Below are 22995 nucleotides of genomic sequence, written 5' to 3' on the forward strand. Positions count from 1 at the left end.
TGAGCCATTTCGATCATCCTGATGTAAATGTACGTAGCGGAGCCTCCAGTTAAGGCGATCCATGGCGTACATTTGTGTGAGGGTAAGTTAAGGGGCTTTATGTACTGTACACTTCAATACACATACAATTGATATTGCGTTATTTCTAGAATGCATGATCGTATACCTCTAAATAATATAGTCATACAGTTACCATTTATACAAGGGCCAAATAATATCACCACATCAGGGGTGTAGCTAGAGGGTTATGGGCCCTGGTGCAAGAATTCAGCTTGGGCCCCCCTACCCATCCCCAACACCACCAGACCCCTGCACACGCCTATGCCCTGCTACCTTGCCCGACAGACCCCATGAATGCCCCCACAGTAACATGCCCCCCATCGCTGTCCCCACAGTATAATGCCACCACACAGTATAATACCCCCATAGCTGCCCCCCCCACAGCTGACCACCACTGTATAGTGCTCCCCATAGCTGCTCCCACACAATATAATGCCCCGCATAGCTGACCACCACAGTATAATGCTCCTCATGTTGCCCCCACACAGTATAATGCCCCCCACAGCTGACCACCACAGTATAATGCTCCCCATGGCTGCTCCCACACAGTATAATGCCCCCCATAGCTGACCACCACAGTATAATGCCCCCCATAGTTGCCCCCACACAATATAATGCCCCCCATAGCTGACCACCACAGTATAATGCCCCCCATCGCCTGACCACCACAGTATAATGCCCCATAGCTGTCCCCACAGTATATTGTCACCCATAGCTGCCCCATACAGTATAATACCCCCTCCCCATAGCTGCCCCCATACAGTATAATGCCCCCAATAGCTGCCCCATACAGTATAATGCCCCCATACAGTACAATGCCCTCCATAGCTGCCACATACAGTATAATGCCCCCATAGGTGCCCCATAAAGTATAATGCCAATATAATACCCGCCATAGCTGCCACATGCAGTATAATGCCCCCCATAGCTGCCACATACAGTATAATGCCCCCATAGCTGCCCCATACAGGATAATGCCCCCATACAGTATAATGCCCTCCATAGCTGTCCTATATAGTATAATGCCCCCCACAGTTTCCACATACATTATAATGCCCCATACAATATAATGTGCCCCATACAGTATAATGTCCTCCATAGCTGTCATACAGCATAATGCCCCCACACAGTATAATGCCCCCCATAGCTGCCACATACAGTATAATGCCCCATACAGTATAATACCCTCCATAGCTTTCCCATACAGCATAATGCCCCATACAATATAATGTCCCCCATAGCTGCCACATACAGTATGATGCCCCCCATACAGTATGATGCCCCCCATACAGTATAATGCCCCCCATAGCAGCCACATACAGTATAATTCCCCCATACAGTATAATGCCCCCCATAGCTGACACATACAGTATAATGCCCCCCCATACATTATAAAGCCCCACATGCAGTATAATGCCCCAATACAGTACAATGCCCCCCATAGCTGCCCCATACGGGATAATGCCCCCCATACAGTATAAAGCCCCACATAGCTGCCCCGTACAGGATAATGCCCCCCATAGAGTATAATGCCCCCATACAGTATAATGCCCTGCATAGCTGCCACATACAGTAAAATGTGCCCCATACAGTATAATGCCCCCTCAGCAGCTGCCATATGAGCCCCTCTGCCATACCCAGTATAATTCCCTCATATGTATGTATCTAATAGAAAAATAATAACATAATTACTTACCTATCCCCGTTCCCACGACGGGTGGAGGAGAGCCTTTTCCTCCTCCCCTACAAGCCCCTCATGGTTAGGGGCCTGGTCGCAGTTGCAACCCCTATAGCTACGCCACTGCACCACATCATGACCACATGTTGCCACCGCGTAGTGACTGAATAACACCACCAGCCTGTTACTGAATAATACCTCCTCATATTACACGGCATAGTGACTGAATAATACCTCCACACCATGATCACATATTACCACCACTTATTGACTGAATAATACCACCCTACCAATAATACCACCCTACCAATAATACCACCCTACCAATAATACCACCCTACCATTACTGAATAAAACACACTATACAAAGACCAAATTTAACACCACATAGTGACTTAATAATACCACAATACTGTTACTAAATAATGCTGCCACAACTTGACTATATATTACTACACATAGTGACTGAAAAATACCAGTATACTGTTACAGAATAATACCTCTACATTATGACCAAATATTACCACCTCAGAGTGACTGAATAATACAGCCACACCATGACCACCATATCATCACCACATAGTGACTGAATAATACTACCAATACTGTTTCTGAATAAAAACCACTATGCAAAGACCAATATTACCACCATACAGTGGCCATATAGTGGTAGATACCGGTTCTACTAAGGCGCTCCGCAAATCTTATAAGAAAATACAGTACAGTTATATCCAGTGACTCACAGGTGACGTCTTCTCAGATTGGAGTCATTCTTTTTCTTCTCCATCCTACCCAGACCGCCATGACGACTTCTTCCAAACACTGCATGTCTCTGTCGACTTTGCTGCCCAGACATCTTTGACTCCTAAGTTTTCCAGCACCCTCCCCACGTATGCTTACCCTCTACACCCTCCATTAAACTGGGGCCTGTGCAGTTTCAACTTACCATACTGCTGCTGTCCTCATTACTCTGTCTGTTGCTGCCCCAGGTGCTCACATTACTGTACCTTCTGTATAGTAAGTATAGTAAAGTGCCCCCAAATACTGTGCTTCAGTAATATTATGGTGACATAACTATAGTTACACCAAAAACAATAGAGAGTTCCTTACATAGTAATGTGCTGGTCTCCTTAGTTCCCCTTCACAGTAATAATTCTATCTTACTGCTCCTACACAGTAATAGTGCCCTCTTATTGCTCCTACATTTATTAATGCCACTCTACTTCCCCTACACAGTAAGAGTGCCCCCTACTTAGTAAAAGTAGTCCTTTAGTGACCTTCACACGGAAATAGTACCGCCTACTTAGTAAAAGGACCATTTAAGTGCCCTCTACACATGCATAGTGCCTCCCACATAGTAATACTGTAGTTCCCCTTAGGCAAGCCTCAACAAAGTAATAAAATGAACACCCATAACTCCACTTTAATCCTCTGCTCATTGGTGGGCAGCAAGCATTTAAAAGCGCAAGTTCAGGGTCACACAACGTGGCGCCATGGGGTACAGGAGAATGATCTCATGCAAGAGAGGACTTGGTGCTCAGCCTGGAGAAGCGGGGGGGGGGGGGGGGGGGTAAAGCTTACAAAAGGGAAAATCAGAGGAATAGTCGGGGGGGAGCAGAGGTAGAGAACCAGCGCACAGCAGCACACACAGAGCAGGCTGCCAGAGAGAGTAAGGGTATGTTCACGCGCAAATGCAAAATACGTCTGAAATTACAGAGCTGTTTTCAGTCAAAAACAGCTCCTGAATTTCAGGCGTTTTTGCAAGTACTCGCGTTTTTCGCGGCGTCTTTTACGGACGTAATTGGAGCTGTTTTTCATTGGAGTCAATGAAAGCCGGCTCCAAAAACGTCCTAAGAAGTGACATGCACTTCTTTGACGTGGGCGTATTTGTACGCGCCGTCTTTTGACAGCGACGCGTAAAATGACACCTCGTCTGAACAGAACATCGTAAAACCCATTGCAAGCAATGGGCTGATGTTTGCAGACGTAATGGAACCGTCTTTTCAGGCGTAATTCGAGGCGTAAAACGCCCGGATTACGTCTGAAAATAGGTCATGTGCACATACCCTAACTGGCGCTTGTCCATTATTCTCCCTGACAGTCTGCTCTCTTACACTGGTGGTGTTCAGCATACTGTCAGCAGCACCCCTTCTCAGTAAATAAATGATGCGACTTGTGCAAAGGTCGGCTCTTGTGTCTATAGATAAAAACTGACCCTAAGGGCGGATTTACACGAACGTGTAATACGTTCGTGCAACGCGTGAGATTTTCACGCGTAGTACGGACCTATGTTAGTCTATGGGGCCGTGCATACAGTCCGTGATTTTTGCGCAGCGTGAGACCGCTGCGTAAAACTCACGACATGTGCTATATTTGTGCGTTTTTCGCGCATCACGGACTCATTGGAGTCAATGGGTGCGTGAAAATCACGCGCAGCACATGGAAGCACTTCCGTGGGACGCGCGTGATTCGCGCAACAGCAGTCAAAAGTATGAATGAAAACAGAAAAGCACCACGTGTTTTTCTGTTTACAAACATACAAACAGAGTGTCCTAATGATGGCGCGGCTGCGCGAAAATCACGCAGCCACGCATCATACAGGGCTGATACACGGAGCTGTAAAGTGCCTTTTGCGCGCGCAAAACGCACACGCTCGTGTAAATGATGTCTTGGTACTCCGGATAGAGCAGGTGGGCACCGGGTTTCCTCCTCGCAAATGGCACAGAGCACATATTTTAAAAGTCTTCCATCTAACATTTTGAATCCCGACTTCTACATTACATCTTTGTGTCATGTTACTACATTGTGAAAGCAGCAGTTGGGCACATAGGTAGTTAGATGCTGTGAATTCACAATTTAATTGGGGTCTGTGCAATTTCAACTACGTGAAATGAACAGATCCCATGTTCACAAATTACTAAGCTATGGGGCCCATTCCTAAGTGGAAAAAGCACTGAGCCCCAGCAAGCTGCCGCTAGTGTCCAGCGGCAGCCCTCCCCTTTTTTCTTTTAAATTGGTCCCTGATGGCAGCCCTGGGCATTAGCCTATGGATCCCTATTTATAGATTTTTAATGCAGATCAGTTTTTCATACCTATAGTGCTGCATAAAAGATCACTCATGTTATGAGACAGAGCTAGTATCCGTAAAAGTATATTATATATATATATATCAAATAATTCTCTATCATCAACACAGTAAATGGGGGCAGTGGGGTTTTACTGGCATGAACAAGTATTTGAATATTGCTCTCAGGTTATTATCCCTCTACTTGGAATGCAATGATTTAATAAACACAATTATTGCCTAAGGCCACATTCACACGGCAGTATTTTGGTCAGTATTTGGAAGCCATATCCAGGAGTGTGACCTACACAGAGAAAAAGTATAATGGAAAGATTTGTACCTGTTCTGTGTAGATTCCGCTCCTGGTTTTGGTATGGGAGCAGAATACTGGCGTGTGAAAGTGGCCTAACACTGGTGCAATTGTTTATGAAGCCAAATGCATGTAGAGGACATTGGTGACAGCAAGAGTGATGTTATACAGAGGAGGGCAACAAGAGGGACGTTCTGTTATCACAAGTGCTCTCCAGCTTGGGAGCTACATTAATGCCCATTAGGTGAATTGGGAACCATTGACATTTAGGGTATGTTCACGCGGCCTATTTTCAGCCATTTTTCGGGCCGTAAACTCCGTAAAAATAAGGAGGCTGAATGAATCCAAAAATCTGCCCATTGATTTCAATGGGAAAAACGGCATCTGTTCCCATGAAGCATTTTTTTACACGGCCGTTTTTAAAAATGGCACGTAAAAAAACGCCCCGTAAAAAATAAGTGCATGTCACTTCTTAAGCCGATTTTGGAGCCGTTTTTCATTGACTCAATAGAAAAACCGCTCCAAAAACGGACGTAAAAAACACAAATTGCTTAAAAAAAGGCTTTTGGTTTGCCGTGTGAATATAGCCTAAGTGTATTACATGTGGCTTTGTTTTTAAAGGTGGGAATATAATAAACTCCCATTAACATATTTTCTTTAAAAATTTTAACAATTAAAAAATAAAAATCTGTGACAACTGCATGTAAACACTACATGGGAATGAGCCTTTGGTGATTTGTCCTTTCACTTGTTTTTAAAAGCTATATAAACAAAAAACCACAAGGATCACTATAGAAAGACTCCCAAGCAGTGCCCATAGCGGTCTTCAGGAGGTAGAAGATAAGCAGACAAATCTGTTATTTTTCCCGGAAACTGCTTGGGTACGCTAGTAGTTCTTCTTTTTGTGACGGCTTCTCTTCATAGGGATCAATGATCAACTATTTTTGGACTGTTCATTTGTCATAGACGGAAGAAGGGATAGATTATTAGTGACAGATCCTATTTAGCAATCTTAGGTTTGTTAATACACGTGGATAGCCAAAAACCACAATGGCTAGAGCAATGCGCCCCAAACCTGCCCTCAAGTAACCCCAACATGCAATGTCTTGAGGATTTCCCATAGAGAAAAGAAATGTGTTAATTGTTGATTCAATGAATTTATTTAATTCACCTGTGCAACATTAAGGAAATCCTGAGGGTAATGACGGATGTAGCGGCCACCGTTCAGCCGCGATGCAGCCAAAAACCATGCTGACAAGCAGTTCTCCTGTGAATCGATGCGGTTCTTAAATACTTGTTAGGGCTTGTACACACGTAGCGGAATTGCTGCAGCATTTCTGTTAAAACGAGCAGACATTCCGCTGCGGAAAAACTGCACCATTTCCGGCGTTTTTTACTGCAGAAAATGGTTGAATTTTGCTGCCTTTTTCTCAATGTCGAGAGATGGTGACATCTCCTCTGAAAAACGTAGCAATTCTGTCCACTTTCCGCAGCAGAAACTGACATACTGCGGTCCGAAAGATACGCACCGCAAGTGAATTTCTGTTTTGAAATTTTACGCAGCGTGTGGATGAGATTTGTTAACTGTCACCCACTTTGCTGCCACTGTATTCTGCTGCGTATTTTCCGGCCGCAATTCCAGCCAGAAAATACACAGCAATTCCGTTAAGTGTGGACAAGCCCTAAATGTCCATGCGTTTTTTACAGTTAAAAATGCTGCTTATCTTGAGGTCTGGAAACACTGATCTAAAGTATCCAGCATTCGAATAGTGGATCATGATGTACTAGTGCCCCCTGCCAATTCAAGAGCGGGCAGAGCTCATAGATGCACTATTGGAGGTCAAGGATAATGATATTTCATATAGCTCATTGTGAATGAATAAATACTATATAAATAGTTCTAGCAGTAAAACTGGCCACTAATGTGACAATTTAGCAATAACATTTATGTTTTGGAGTACCCCAAAAATGGTGCAATTAATTGTAACAATAAAAACAATGCACGCACTTGATCTTTAACCCATAAACATCCCATATGTTCAATGTGCTGCCATTGTGACTTTCTGTTAACAACCAATCAGATTGCCCGATACAGCGTGATGGCACACGAACGATCAATCAAAATGTTAACTCGTGTAAAATACATTTTTGAAATGACTCGCTGTGATAGATGGAAGGGTTAACAGTTATTAACAATCGCCGTTTATGGTCTTATCTCATGAAAAATTGTCAGCATATAGCCAGCTAAAGGTCTTTTTAAACATACAGATATCTGACCAATTTCCATCCAATCTCACCAATACTGATCTAAATTGATGTGTATCAATGGCCAATTGATCCAATTAAAATGCCAGAAAACTGATCTGTCGTGCATAAAAACTGCTGATCACAATGACTGTAGCGGGTAAACAGCATCTGGAAGACAACTCCATTATAGGGAGGACAAAGGTTTTATTTTAGGATTATCATAACAGAAAAAATATTTGTGTGTGTAAATGGCCAAGTCAGCCCAATGTCATCATCTGTAAGATCGGTCTGATTGGTCAGAAATCTGTGTGTGTAAACCCGACCCAATTGTCTAGAATCTTGACCTGTTTGCAAACATCAAGAACACTAGAGAGTTTAGGAACCTCCAATATATATAGATATGAGATAGATAGATAGATAGATAGATATGCGCACACGTGTGTATATTTTGATACTATATAATAATTTATCCATCACAAGAAACACGTAGAGTTTCTTAAAAAATCATTTATTTATCTTGAAAATACAGAGACTTTGGTAGACCTTTTTTTTTTTGCAAAATTCATACATTTAAATAAATGGATTCTTTAATACAGAATTACGACACATGTAAAACACATTCAACATAGTATTTAAAAAGGTACCAAAATGAGATAAATCCAGAGCTTCTACACAAAGTGTTACAATAGAAAAGCGGAATGAGGCTCATTGCTAAAACTGAGAAATGTATTTATATTTTATTTCCAAAACGGCTTCTCTGGATACAGTATTAAAAGGTAATGTCCTGGTGTGCGGTTTCCGTTATTGTGTATACTTTTATTAACGGCTTCCCCACATCATTGCATGTAAAGGCACAAGAACAAGCAGTACAAATGGGATTGTGAGTAGCCCTTAGGCTGGGGCAACATAGAGATTTTTGTAGTGCAACTTTTCTTTTTAGCTGTAGTTAAAACCAGAAAGTAGCACTACAAAGTCTCCAAAAAGTCCCTGAATCACATAAAATCATTAGTCCTAATTTACACTTGGTGACAGTGCTGCCATTTAATGTTGCGTTTTTCTACAGTGATCAGTTAGCTGTGAATAGATGGGAATTCATGAATTCAGACACAGCAGGGGAGTTTTTTATAGTGAACAGTTCATTAAGTTTCCTGCTATTATCACTTTACAGAGAAGCCCCCGTTTCATTGCGGTTTTCTACATGCCACTATCACCAGTGTGTGCCCCCTGCCTTATCAGGTGCTCTGGAATGTAGTACAAACTGATAATAAAATACACAAGAGGACAGGAATGAAAGAAGTGCCCATGTCTGAGTGTAACCTGCTGCACTGAGCTCAGCCACTGAACAAGCAGGGGGTGCCCCAGATCCAATAACGTGCCAGAGCAAAGTGCCTCAATCCCATCGCCTGGAACAGGTCGGGACTGGCATACCACCTACTCAATCATCTTACTGGGGTCCACACCGTACTGGCAGACACAATGCCAGGCTATGGAGAGGGGATGGATGGCACTATGAGCTCTCTGCTGAATATACATACATCATCTACACATATATACACAGTGACTGCACGAACAATCACTCCAAAGCATCAAGAAGAAGTTCCAGTAATACTATTCCAGTCATGTAGTTGTGCCGATGCCAGTGGCACGGAGATGCCCGCTGTCGGGTCACTGTGCCATATAGTAGTCAGAGTCCAGTGAGTGGCCAGCTGTCCATGAAGGGAGCGATGTAACGTCCATCTTCCTCTGCCTACCTGCTGTGCCCGCACCCGGATGCGGAGTGACCAGTGTCCGTTGCCCCTTTGTCCTTACACGTAGTTCTTCTTATCGTAGTCCCCATTGGAGGTTGGTCTCCGGGAGGCAGAGTACTTGACTGGCGGTGTCCACTGCCCCTTCATAGGGCACGACAGGCAGATTAAGACCCCGCCGAGGAGTAGGAGGGCAGTGGCTGCCCAGCCGACATACAGCGCTGCCCCCATCTCCCTCTTCTGGGAGGCGGGTACATGGGGGTTGAAGAAGTCCTTGATGACAATGTTGGCAGTCCAGCATAGCGGGATGAGAACCAGCAGCCCAGTCACAATGTACAACACTCCCCCGGCAAACACGATGCGGCTCTTGACATTGCTGTCCTGGAAACAGGTGGTACATTGGGCTCCGACAATAGTGACCAGAAGGGCGATGAGTCCTACGATGGATGCCAGGATAGTGAGCGCTCTGCCCGCCTGCAGCTCCGGCTCCAGTGCCAGGATAGAGTCATAGACCTTACACTGCATCTGCCCGGTGCTCTGTACCACACACGACATCCAAAGCCCTTCCCAGGTGAACTGTGCCACCACGATGTTCTGCTCGATGAACGCTGACACTTGCCACATAGGCAGCGCACATGTCAGGATCACCCCTACCCAGCCGATGATGCAGATGGACAGACCGAAGATCTCCAGAGCGAACGCACCCATCTTCCTGCTGTGTGGACAGTGCTGGTCAGCGGCTTGTAGCGTGCCCTCTCCTGGGTGACAGTATGCCCGGTGCTGGCAATGTGGATCTGAGCCTCAGGCTTCTCCCTCTCCTATTAAGTAGCCCTCCAACTCCAGACCCGCCTCGCCCATGGGACGCCCGGCCAGCCAATCAGGGGCCCCAGTATCTTGAGGCTGCCAATCAGGCTGTGATCAGGGGCTGCCTGGGGGATATGAACTAGTGACTAATGGTGGGAAGGAAGGGCTGGGGGCGAGGGGGTCCAGCTGGAGGAGGACACAACCAAGTACGAGAAAAACACAGCAGAGAGTGAAGGGGACTGTGTCCTGCGCTGCCTCAGAGGAAGAGGGGAGCACAATAGCAGTAGGATGTGTCATGTCACACAAACCTAAGGGGGAACCAGTGTGCCCCCTCTGTCATGCCAGCTTACCACAGAAATCCGGTGTAAATTCAGGGCTAGATGAGACGTCACCCCTCAGTGGAAGGATTCATCTCGTGAAATGAGTTCTAACCCGAATACATAGCTCTCTCCATTATTAGATGGAAAGCCCTTTCATAAAATGTCAGAGGAAGTAGATGAAACCTGTGATTCTTACACCTATGGCTATAAAACCTCTGATCTGTCCACTTTAGATCAGGGATGGACAACCATGGGGCAAAAAATGCTCCTGAGGAGTTGACTGACCTCTGTGGAGACAGACATCTCATCCATGGCCATACATTTCAGACAGTTGTCGGCCGAGCACTCGCTCAGCCGACCGTTATTCCTCTCAACTCCACCATGAACGTAAACACTCGCCAGAGCCGGAATATTTCATTTTAATAGGGAGAGGGGAATAAGCCCCTGCCAGACACAGGATAGATCTGCGGGAAAAAGGATCCGGCGCGTTCAAAACCAATATGCCCGATCCTTCTTTTCCCTAAAATCTGCAGTCAGGGGGCCGACATACATAGACAGTTGGCGGATCCTACCAATATCACTATTTTATCTCATGTGTATGCCCAGTTTCAGCAGGGAAAGATTGCGTGGTTGTGTGTACGAAGCTTTATCCCATGGATTAGATAACATTTTTCTCATTGCACCTTGACAGGATATACAAAAGGACTCCGCATCAGACGGAGCGCAACTGCATGAAAGCGGAATACCAGTTCTGTCAATGTTCAGAAACAATCATCGGCTGTATCAGGGTATGTTCACACGGAGTGTTTTCAGACGTTTTTCTGGCCGTAAACGTCCCGAAAAACGGCTGAAAAATCGGAAGCAAAACGCCTCCAAACATCTGCCCATTGATTTCAATGGGAAAAACGGCCGCGTAAAAAAACAGCCGCGAAAAAAAAGGGGAATGTCACTTCTTCAGCCGTTTTTCATAGACTCTATAGAAAAACAGCACCAAAAACAGCCGTTAAAAACGCCACGAAAAACACAGCTTTGATTAAAAAACATCTGAAAATCCGTATCTTCAGACGTTTTTTATTTTCTGTGTCCAATAACGTCCGCTCCGTATTTTCAGACGTTTTTGCTCACTGCGTGTGAACATACCCTAAGGCTAGGTTCAGACATTCACTATTTCATGAGGACTTGGGCGTGGAGTCCACACCTTAAGGGTATGTTCACACGGCGGGGGTCCGTAACGGCTGAAATTACGGGGATGTTTCAGCCTGAAAACATCCCCGTAATTTCAGCCGTACCGGCATGTGCAGGCGCTTGAACGCCGCGTCAATTACGGCCGTAATTAGCGCTGCTATTCATTGGAGTCAATGAATAGCGGCTCCAATTACGGCCAAAGAAGTGACAGGTCACTTCTTCTACGCGGGCGTCTATTTACGCGCCGTCATTTGACAGCGGCGCGTAAATATACGCCTCGTGTGAACAGACAAACGTCTGCCCATTGCTTTCAATGGGCAGATGTTTGTCAGCGCTATTGAGGCGCTATTTTCGGGCGTAATTCGGGGCAAAAACGCCCGATTTACGTCCGTAAATAGGCCGTGTGAACATACCCTTAGGGGGGATTTGGCAGCGTGTAGGGCGCGTGGTTTTCGCGCGGCACGCAATGCCCTATAGAAGTCTATGGGGCAGTACACACAGTCCGTGTATTTTGCGCAGCGTTTGTTCGCTGCGCAAAATACGCGACAGGTTCAATAACTCTGCGTATTTCACGCATCACGCACCCATTGAAGTCAATGGGTGCGTGAAAACCAGGCAGGTCGCACGGAAGCACTTCCGTGCGAACAGCGCACGAGCTGTCAAAAGGATGAATGGAACCACCACGTGCTTTTCTGTTTCCAAGCATCCAAACGGAGTGAACCCCGACAACCGAAGCTAACTTCACCGGGTTCGGCCAAACTCGTTTTGGCCGAACCCGGCAAAAAAATTTCCGGTCCGCGACGTCGGGAGACATTCACTGTGCATGGTGCTGAAAGAGTTAAACTGTTTCAGCACCATGGACAGTGACTTGCGATCCCAAAATACATGAACCTGTAAAAAAAAACGAAGTTCTAACTTACCGATTACTCCTGTCTCCTTCCTGCAGTCCGACCTCCCGGGATGACACTTCAGTTCAAGTGACAGCTCCAGCCAATCACAGGCCAAGCACAGGCTGCAGCCAATCACAGGCTGCAGCGGTCACTTGGACTGCCGCGTCATCCAGGGAGGTGGGGCCCGATGTCAAGAGAGGCGCGTCACCAAGGACGCGTCACCAAGGCAACGGCCGGGAAGTTCTCGGTAAGTAGTAACTTTATCTTTTTTTTTTACAGGTTTTTCGCTGTTGTGTTCGGCATTCACTGTCGAGGGTGCTGAAAGATTTAGCTCTTTCAGCACCTTGGACAGTGACGGGCGTTGACAAGCCTCATCTCTATGATGCCGGCTGCGCGAAAATCACGCAGCCGCGCATCAGACACGCATGACACACGCAGCTGTCAAATGGTTTTTGCGCTCGCAAAACGCCGCGTTGTTTGCACGCGCAAAAACGCAACGTTCGTGTGAATCTGCCCTAATCCTCATTAAATCTGCTCACATTGCGCATTCAATGGAAGTGAATTGGGTGTTTTATACCCATAAAATGAGTGACGTTCATTTTTTCCGCATGACAATGGAGCTAATCCACGTGCAGATCCGCTGGCACATCCGCGGTAGAAATTCAAGTGCCAGCCTAATGATCTGTGAGATTTGACGAGAACTACTGACATGTCTCTATGATACAGAGGTTCAGGTCCTCCCAAGTCATATTCACAAGGGTACCGGAAGCCGAGATCTGGGGTGTCTGGCAGCAATACCTTCTCTCTCCACAGACATCAACATGCAGAAGAAGGACATGCATGTTCATAGGGTTAGGTGGCTTGTGGGCGATGGCTGTCAGCTAAATGGTGGGCCAGTATGTCTATGGTTGGGTAATAATCCTTGTAGAATCCTACAGCGAATAATAGATTGTAAACACTACTGAGCAGGGGCCCTGTAAGTTTATGTTCTAGTGAACGCTCTTGTACTGACATTGCTGTAAACGGAAGGGATGATTTATAATATTTCTGTTATGTGACAGAACTGCAGCTGTGACGGGAGTAACCATGGGTATTCTGCACAGCGTGATCTGGTTACACAGGTGATTGTACATACTCCTATATGCTACGTCACCGCACGTTGTGGAAGGTGATGATGTCACTGAATAATAGATGAAGCCTTCCCTACTGTCAAATCTTAAGTCAATTCCTCACGAAATACGGTGAGCAATAACCATAATAGAACGAAAACTGTTCTGTGGACATAATAACAAATGATGTAAATGTTACAGATAATGTTTCAGCAGAAAAGTTCCCAGTAACTGATGCAAGTGCCGCGGTTTTTCCATTCACTTTGATGTGATGTTTTTTTATTCATTGTCTTACTAAACTCTCTGGTAGTTGCTGAGTGATTTCCCCTTATTATACCTACCTATGACCTGACACCATTAATATCTGCGTAAAGAACACCATAAAATGTCCTATTGGTCATAATAAACTCTTAAAGGGTTTTCCTATCTTAGACATTTATGGCAGAGCCACAGGTTATGCTATAAATGTCTGATATAAGTGGTGGTCCCAAGCTTGTTTGTCAATTTCCCCCAGTATTCAATAGAGTCTCCCATAGACTTCACATGTCCCTATATTCAGTCTACCGCATGACCAACATTCTCCTGTAGATATGCCATACGTATAAAATGGGAAAACCCTTGAAGTATATTAAATGACAGATTCCCATCTCAGACATTTATGGCATATACACAATATATGCCATAAATATCTGAAAGGTGTTGGCCCCCCTCTAGGAACCCACACCTATCCAGGGAACAAGGACCCCCAAACCCAGTCCTAACTGGTGAGGCGGCTGCCGGCAACTGCATCCAGGCGGAGAGTGAGTGGACAAGTGGCTGCCCCTGTGAGCGTCTCTCTCCATTCACTTCTTTGGGAGTTAGGAAAACAGCCGAGCACAATTGCACATCTAAAACAATGGAAGTGGAAAAAAATACTGCAGACTTTAAAAGCCAGTTACACTAATACCGAAGTGGATTTTTATAGGTCAGCATCTCGACTTTCATAGACATTAATAGAAAAATAGACCAAAATGTCTAGACCTACAATGCATTCGGAAAGTCCTCAGACCCTTTCACTTTTTTCACATTTTGGTATGTAGAGGCCTTGTGCTAGTTTAAAGAAAAATCCAAGTTTTTCCCCATCATCCTGCACTCAATACCCATAACGACAAAGTGAAAACAGAATTTTAGAAATTTTTGCAAATTTATTAAAAATGAAAAACTCAAATTTCCCATGGACATAAGTATTCAGACCCTTTGCTATGACACTTGAAATTTAGCTCTGGGGCCTCCCATTTCTCTAGATCATCTTTGAAATGTTTCTACACCTTGATTTGAGTCCACCTGTGGTAAATTCATTTGATTGGATATGATTTGGAAAGACACACCCCTGTCTATATAAGGTCTCACAGCTGACAATGCATATCAGAGCAAAAACCAAGCCATGAGGAGGAAAGAACTGCCCGTACAGCTCAGAGACCAAATTGCGTGGGGGCACAGGTCTGGGGAAGGGTACAAATTTTTTTTCTGCTGTAGTGAAAGTTCCCAAAAGCACAGTGGCCTCCATAATTCTTAAATGCAAGAAGTCTGGAACAACTGGGACTCTTCCTAGAGCTGTCCGCCCCACCAAACTAAGTAATCTGGGGAGAAGGGGCTTAGTAAGAAAGGTGACCAAAAACCCAATGGTCAATCTGGCTGAGCTCCAAAGATCCTATGTGCAGATGGGAGAAACTTCCAGAAGGTCAACCATCACTGCTCATAACCTTCCCAATACCATCCCTACAGTGAAGCATTGTGGTGGCAGCATCATGCTGTGGAAGTGTTTTTCAGCGGCTGGGACACGGAGACTGGTCAGGGTTGAGGGAAAGATGAATGGAATAAAGTAGAGATATTCTTAATGAAAACCTGATCCAGAGTGCTCTGGACCACAGACTGGGCCGAAAGTTCACCTTCCAACAAGACATTGATCCTAAGCACACAGCCAAGACAACACAGGAGTGACTTAGGGACAACTCTGTGAATGTCCTTGAGTGGCCCAGCCAGAGCCCTGACTTGAATCCAATCGAACATCTCTGGAGAGACCTGAAAATGGCTGTCCACTGACGGTCCCCAACCAACCTGACATAGCTTGAGAGGATCTGAAGAGAAGAATGACAGGGCCCCCATAGTAATCGCTTGGGGGACACATGGTATCACAGCCCCACATAATTTTTATGATTTAAAGGTTGGTGGTTTCTGGTTTGGTTTCTTCCTCCCCACCCCTCTTTTATTATCACAGTTGGTATTTACCTGCATGGGTCAGGTTCAGGTCAGCTGTACAGGAATGTACGAGCAGGTTCTGGAATTTTCCACCTTGCGCTCGTGAACCCCGCGCTTTTTACTGATTGGATAATGAGCAGCAACGGCGGGAAGATTTCCTGTTTAAATTCCGGTATTCGGCAGTGTTCCGGGCCGTTTGAAGAAGAGTTTAAAAGGGTTTCCCTGTCGCGATGTTTACTAGTGGGGTTTAGTCTCTCAGCTAATGCTTAGGGGACTTGGTTCAATAATTTTATGATGATTGATTAATGAATTTTCAATAATTTTATGGTTATGTTGTATTGAATTATTTATTCTTGGGTAACCCTTAATAAACATCGCGACCTATATTTCCAATTATAAAGTTGTGGTTGTCATTTATTTGTATGTTTATATGTTGGGGTTTGTGTTACCATGGCAGAAAGTCCTCAAATCCAGGTGTGCAAACCTTGTGGCATCATAAGAAGACTGGAGGCTGGTGTCGCTGCCAAAGTTGCTTCAACTAAGTGCTGAGTAAAGGGTTATGGGATATTGAGTGCAGAATAATGGGGAAAAAACTTTTTAGCACAAGGCCTCAACATAACAAAATGTGAGAAAAAAGGGTCTGGAGACTTTCCGAATATGTTGTATATCTTACACATTATTGTAAAGAAGACAATAAAAAGACGAGAAGATAAGACATTCACAAGTATCACAGCATCATGGCAGGCCCAACATGCTTGTAGCTGCTCTAAGGCTGGGTTCACACGACCATGTTACGTCCGTAATGTACGGAACGTATTTCGGCCGGAAGACCCGGACCGAACACAGTGCAGGGAGCCGGGCTCCTAGCATCATAGTTATGTACGACGCTAGGAGTCCCTGCCATGCTGCAGGACAACTGTCCCGTACTGTAATCATGTTTTCAGTACGGGACAGTAGTTCCACGGAGAGGCAGGGACTCCTAGCGTCGTACATAACTATGATGCTAGGAGCCCGGCTCCCTGCAGTGTGTTCGGACCGGGACTTGCAGCCGAAATACGTTCCGTCCTTTACGGACCGAACATGCTTGTGTGAATCCAGCCTTACATTTATACAGGGCTGCCATCAGGAAATTCTGGGCCCCATACACTGAAAGAGATTGCCCCTCCCCCCCCTCCATTACCGGGGGTTGGCAACGGACAGTGTGGCGCTCACCTTTGTACGCTATATGCAGTAACTGATTTTGTTACTGATGTCAAGTTACAGTGAACGAAACCACAAAGCAGCCAGTAACCAGTTGATGCCCTGGATTTTATTGAATTCAGCCAAAACATATGGCACACAATGGGATACGTCGCCTGGGGAAACTCCTGAAGTCACTTTCCATAAATGAACAGAGACGTCAGGAGTTTTACCTGGGCCAAAGTCCACGGGCAGAGAGCTTGTGATGCTCTGCCTGGGGATCATTACTGTTTTTAGGACCGATATATGGTTTTTTTGTGGGATCTCTCAGGATGGAATAGCATAGTCTACTACACTATTCCATCCTTCAAAAAAAAAAAGTACACCGAAGTATACCAACCCGACAGAGACCAAAAGGACATAATGGAGCCATATGAACACATTTATTGTGTACGTCGGGAGCTTTCTGACGTAGAAGATAAATATAGGGCGATAACACGATGTGGAGGGTGCCTTAAGAAAAGGTGAAGCACTTGCGAGGATTTAAAGGAATAGTGTCGCCCCAAAAAAATTTTGGGAGTTTGAGGTTAGTGTTTTATAAAAAACTTTTGTATTTATTTGTGTGTTACTTTTTTGTATTTTTTTACTTTTTCTTCCCTATGGGGGCTGCCATTTTTTTTTCCATTTCTGTATGTGTCGATTAACGACACATACAAACATGGAATACGGCACATACAGTCCAATAGTGAATGCGAACGGGGCCCGTTCCATCCACTATGGTGTACGCTGTCTGTGTGGGAACGACGCATGCGCCGCTCCCACACAGTCCAAGTTGAACTGAGCGCCGTCCGGCGCCATTTTCCTGTAGACCGGAAGTCGCGGCCGGACAGTAAGATTACTACTTCCGGTCGCGGCTTCCGGACTTGTGCACTTGGAGCAGCGGCAGCAGACGGAGCGGACGGACCGGAGGGAGCGGCAGCGGCAGGAGCAGGTAAGGGATTTCTATGTATGTTCGTGTTTCAGTGTGTGTTTACTACTGTATGTAAACCTTCTACACTGTGTGTTAGCTCAAAAAATAGCGACACACAGTGTAGGAGGTTTGACCGTTCAATCCCCTCGTTTCTCCCGGTACTAGCCAGGATAAAGGAGGGGGGGATTCTGAGAGCTCACTAGAGCGAGGGATTTTTACCCAATTTTGCAGCATAAAGCAATGTGGTTGCTTTACCACATGCAATGCTGCAATTTTGGGAATTGCTCCATCTAGTGACCAGTGCTGGGAAATATTATAAATTAGAATCTAATTTATAATATTTCCTGACTCGTGAAAAAATAAAAAAAATTAGAACAATGTTTAATCACCTACACACTAATTGTTTAACTAAAAAAAAAATGCATTTTTTGCTAGCAACACATTCCCTTTAAGGAGCACTAAGGCAGGTAAAAAAATTAAAATAAAAAAGCCTATACTTACCATGCCACACGTCTCTCTGACGTCCTTCAACAATCACATGGGATGAAACGTCATGCCTTAAAGGGGTTGTCTGAGATTTAATGACTTTGTGTTAATGCTTGTAATTTATAAGTGTAAATACATTTGTAATATACTTATATTTTCCAAAGGGGCCCTGTTTCCAGATCCTGCCGTGGGGAACTTGACGGGTGACGTCACTCTCTGCTCTGGCCGCTTTGTTGATCTTGAATTCTTTGCCGGGTATACGACATGTCACTTGTGACGTGGTGTATATCGGCTTGTTCTAATTCACAGCCTGTAACGCGCATGCGCTGTCACTGCTGTTCTCGCGGTCCATGCTGTTCTCGAGATAACAGCCGCGGCCGCGCATGCGCATTACAACAGAACAAGTCGATATATATACCACGTCACAAATGACGTGTCACATACCCGGAAAATGATTCAAGATCAACAAAGCGGCCAGAGCAGAGCAGAGAGTGACGTCAACCGTCAAGTTCCCCACGGCAGGATCTGGAAACGGGGCCACTTTGGAAAATGGAAGTATATTACAAATGTATTTGCATTTATAAATGACAAGCATTAACACAGTCATTAAATTTCCCCATTAAGGCCGGACTGGACGCAGAAGCAGAGAGATCTGGGTAAATATAGGCTTTTTTTTTTTTCTGAGTTGCAATTTTTTTGTGGTAGAATCACAGCTTTTCCGCAGCAAAAATAGCAACATCTGTAGTTTTACTTCCCTGCTGAATTCAATGGAGAAAACATAAATGGACATGCTGCGGATTAAAAAAAAACGCACCACTGGTCAATTTATCAACAGTTTTCTAGTGCATTTTGTATGCAGCGTGTGGATGTGCACCAAAAATAGGAGACAAATCCACCACGTCTGAAGTGGCCTTAAGGGGGTTTTACACAGAACGATTATCGGGCAGACAAGCATTCATATAACGCTCGTTGCCGATAATTGCCCTGTGTAAACGGCAGCGATCAGCAGATGAACGAGCAAACACTCAATCATCTGCTGGTCGTATCGTTTTAAAAAAGTAAAATATTATTGTTGTCAGGAGCACATCTTGGTGTGTAAACAGGAGATGGGCTGCCAACATGATAACGTATGGGGACGAGCAATCGGAGTAACAACCGCTCGTCCCCATCCATAGCTTACCCATGTGACAGGAGCAAACGAGCGCCGATCAACGATGTCTCCTTAAACGGCGCTCGCTGCATCGGCCGATTATCGGCCGGTATAAAAGGGCCTTTAGGGTCTATTCACACAGTGCAGTCAAACCCCATTTTTGGAAAATCGCTGCAAAAACGCGATTTGACTGCACTGTGAGAATATAGCCTAAAAGCACTGTTTTTTTTCCATGTTTTGTGCTATTATTTTTCTAATGTAATTTTTGTAATCGCGGCACAAATAAGGCGGTTTTGCGGCAAAACTGCGCCATTTTTGGTACGATTACAAAAATCACGGCAAAATGACGCAAGGTAAACGGAAAAAAACCCACTTTATTTTCTACAAATGGTGTCAGGGGAATGTGAAGGAGGATGGGGCACTCACCAGTCTAGCAGTGTCCTGTTGGCTGTGTCTGTCGGCTGACCCTACTGTCCTCTCAGGGTCCCGTTACTTCGGAGGAAGGAATGAAAGGGTCCGTTCCTTTCTCCAAGTAACTAACGCTGGGGCCCTGATAGAAATGTTTACAGTTACTAAGAAGCGGACGGGCCCCTTTTTTCCAGCATTGTGGCTGGGCCATTGACTGCAGTACCAGCTGTACTGCCCTGATGGCGGCCCTGCTTTTATATCATTTGAAGTGTTAACCATAAACACTCAACTGGTATTTGATTTTCAGGCTACGAGGCACAGCCAGAGCGGTGAATCAGTGGAAACCGCAAGATGAATTGTCAAGTACATCAGCCTTTGAGCCTCCTTTATTTGACTTTATTTTGAGTTTTTATTCCAGTATGTTGATTTTAAAGGGTGGACAGTACAGCATATAGATTTCCAACTAACACACTGAGTGCCAGATTTTGAGTGGAGTCTTGCCTTAAAGGAAAATTAGGTATAATATTTCCAAATACTAACAGGTGGTTGCCACCGGAGCCGTCGTCAGCACCAGGCGAATCTGGGCAAGTGCCGGGGCCGACTGCCCATCGGGGAGCCCTGCTCTGGGACTCCGTCTCTGGGGAAGACCCCTGACATCACTGTCCATATATGCCGTTTCTGATGCAAAAATCGCAACTCAGAAAAGAAAAATTATACTTACCTAGATCTCTCTGCTCCTGCATCCTGCCCGGCCTCCAGGGATGATGTTCCATCGCATGTGACCACTGCAGCCAATCACAGGCTTCAGCGGTCACACGGGATGAAACGTCATCCCAGGAGGCTGGGTTTCAGCACGTCAGAGGGACGAGGCTGAGTTTCAGCCCGTCAGAGGGACGCGTCGCCATAACTATGGGTAAGTATAGGCTCTTTTCTTAACTGCTGCATTTTGCAGCGGACATTTTGACTGTAAAACGACACCACAATTTGGCGCGGTTTTTGGGTTGGAATTCCCTGCGGAGGCCAGGGCGGATAAGGTGTATACTTTTATGCAGCGTATCCGCTCTTTGTGAGCATACTTATATAGTCATATAGATGTATACATATTGAGTAAACACTTGGTGGCACTTTTCAAACATTCCCCTTTTTATTTTGTAACAATCAGGCAAATTAGGCACATGATAAGAAAGCAATAGAACTATATAATCTAGATGTAAGACATGATTTACCTGTTAGTAACTGTAGCCATAGACTTATAACAGTTATCACCAATAATTGTGCGGTGCTATGGTAACAACTAATGGAACTCTGTACCATCACACGATTATTTATATTGTAGAATATACATGCTAACTGGACTAACCTCCTGGATGAGCAATAAAAATGAAAAGGGTTTTCTCACCACAGAAAGAGATGACATATCGCTCGAATATGCCATCACTTCCTCATCGGTAGAGGTGCGACAGCCTAGACCCCCAATATATTTAGAATGAATGGGGCCGCAGTGTTAGTTAAAGGCTATGGCTTCTTTGCAGATTTTCCTCCACATTGACACTCCTGGCCACTTTCTGTGAACTACAACACTACAACACAGCACCATTCACTAGAATTAGAACAACATTACTGTGGTCATAGTAAATTCCTAATAGTTTAGAATGGTTGCTTCGACAACAAGAAAAATATTGGATATGTACTTGTCTTTGCATTACCCCAGCTTAATGTCTTACCTATTGTAAATCTTTTTTCCTCACTAGGAATAGGATTCTATACATTGACAATTTTTTTATTATTTAAGGAATAATAAAAATACTACATTATGCAAATTAGGATTTGCATGGAAAATGATTACTCAAAACCATGGCTGTATTCGGCCTCAGACATACTATTTCAGCGTTCATTGTACAAATGTTTCCACTACCATTGCCTATACAACAAATGACATATTTTTAGTGTGCACTTTTTTAAGCAATGAAAGTGAAATAAAAATAATGGTTGAATAAGTTCATCTGCAGTCTAACCAGAATTATCAGCTAATGGTTAGCAGGATCTTTCTGATAAAAGGCCATTTGTTTATGGAGGAGATGCCACTTATCAGTGAGCTCATCACTGGCTTATCTTTACTGTAAAAGTGAAGAATACAGGCAGCCATCGAGTTCATTCAGTCTTTTCCTGTGCTGTAATTCAGCTTCTGGATACATTAAATATCTGAATGACAGGTTCTCTTGAAATACACAGTCATGCAGTTGAATTGGTAAAATGATGAGCTGAGTGGATAGAGGAGATGACATATATCATCTAATGTCTTTTTCGGCAATAATCCTTTAATAGTTTGCACTGATTTTAACCAGATGCTGTCCTGCACAGGATAACCCAAGTTACATAACGGCGATTCCGCTCAAGAACATATTCTCCTGAATTGGATTTTTTTCTTATTACTGACTGGTGTTGCGAAAATGTGATGAAGCGTACTTTTTTTGTTTACCATGTAACTATGGTCGAACTTATAAATAACAAAAAGTAAGAACAATTTGGTAATACCTTAGGCTGGGTTCACACGACCTATTTTCAGGCGTAAACGAGGCGTATTATGCCTCGATTTACAGCTGAAAATAGGGCTACAATACGTCGGCAAACATCTGCCCATTCATTTGAATGGGTTTGCCGACGTACTGTGCACACGACATGTCATTTACGCGTCGTTTGACAGATGTCAAACGACGACGTGTAAAATGACTGCCTCGGCAAAGAAGTGCAGGACACTTCTTTGCAACGTAATTTGAGCCGTTCTTCATTGAAGTCAATGAAGAGCAGCTCAAGATTTACGAGCGTCACAGATGCCTCGCATTATACGAGGAGCAGCATTTACGTCTGAAACGACGCAGCTGTTTTCTCCTGAAAACAGTCTGTCTTTTCAGACGTAAAAGCCTCTCATCGTGTGCACATACCCTTAAAGACGACCAGTCACTAGGTCCTACAAAGTGAGTAAGCAGTCTCACCTAATAGCCGCCGTGTCTCTGATTACAGCAGTGTTTGTCCTGTACGTGTGTGTGTGTGTGTGTGTGTGTGTGTGTGTGTGTGTGTCCCCTTCGCTGAGCTATGGACCCCTCTATATTTAGCAATAGATATGGAAATGACTCGCTGGCTAGCCAAGTGGG

At 44.7% G+C, this 22995-nt stretch overlaps 1 protein-coding gene across 1 annotated transcript; it reads right to left on the reverse strand.

The window, feature by feature from the left end:
- Positions 1 to 7880: 7880 nt before the first annotated feature.
- CLDN5 (claudin 5) lies at positions 7881 to 9914 on the reverse strand. The gene has a single exon (XM_075832394.1). The coding sequence runs from the start codon at positions 9810 to 9812 to the stop codon at positions 9165 to 9167; it is 648 nt and encodes a 215-aa protein (XP_075688509.1). The 5' UTR covers positions 9813 to 9914; the 3' UTR covers positions 7881 to 9164.
- Positions 9915 to 22995: the final 13081 nt, after the last annotated feature.

This window comes from Rhinoderma darwinii, chromosome 1 (assembly GCF_050947455.1).
Source record: "Rhinoderma darwinii isolate aRhiDar2 chromosome 1, aRhiDar2.hap1, whole genome shotgun sequence".
NCBI classification, from domain to species: domain Eukaryota; kingdom Metazoa; phylum Chordata; class Amphibia; order Anura; family Rhinodermatidae; genus Rhinoderma; species Rhinoderma darwinii.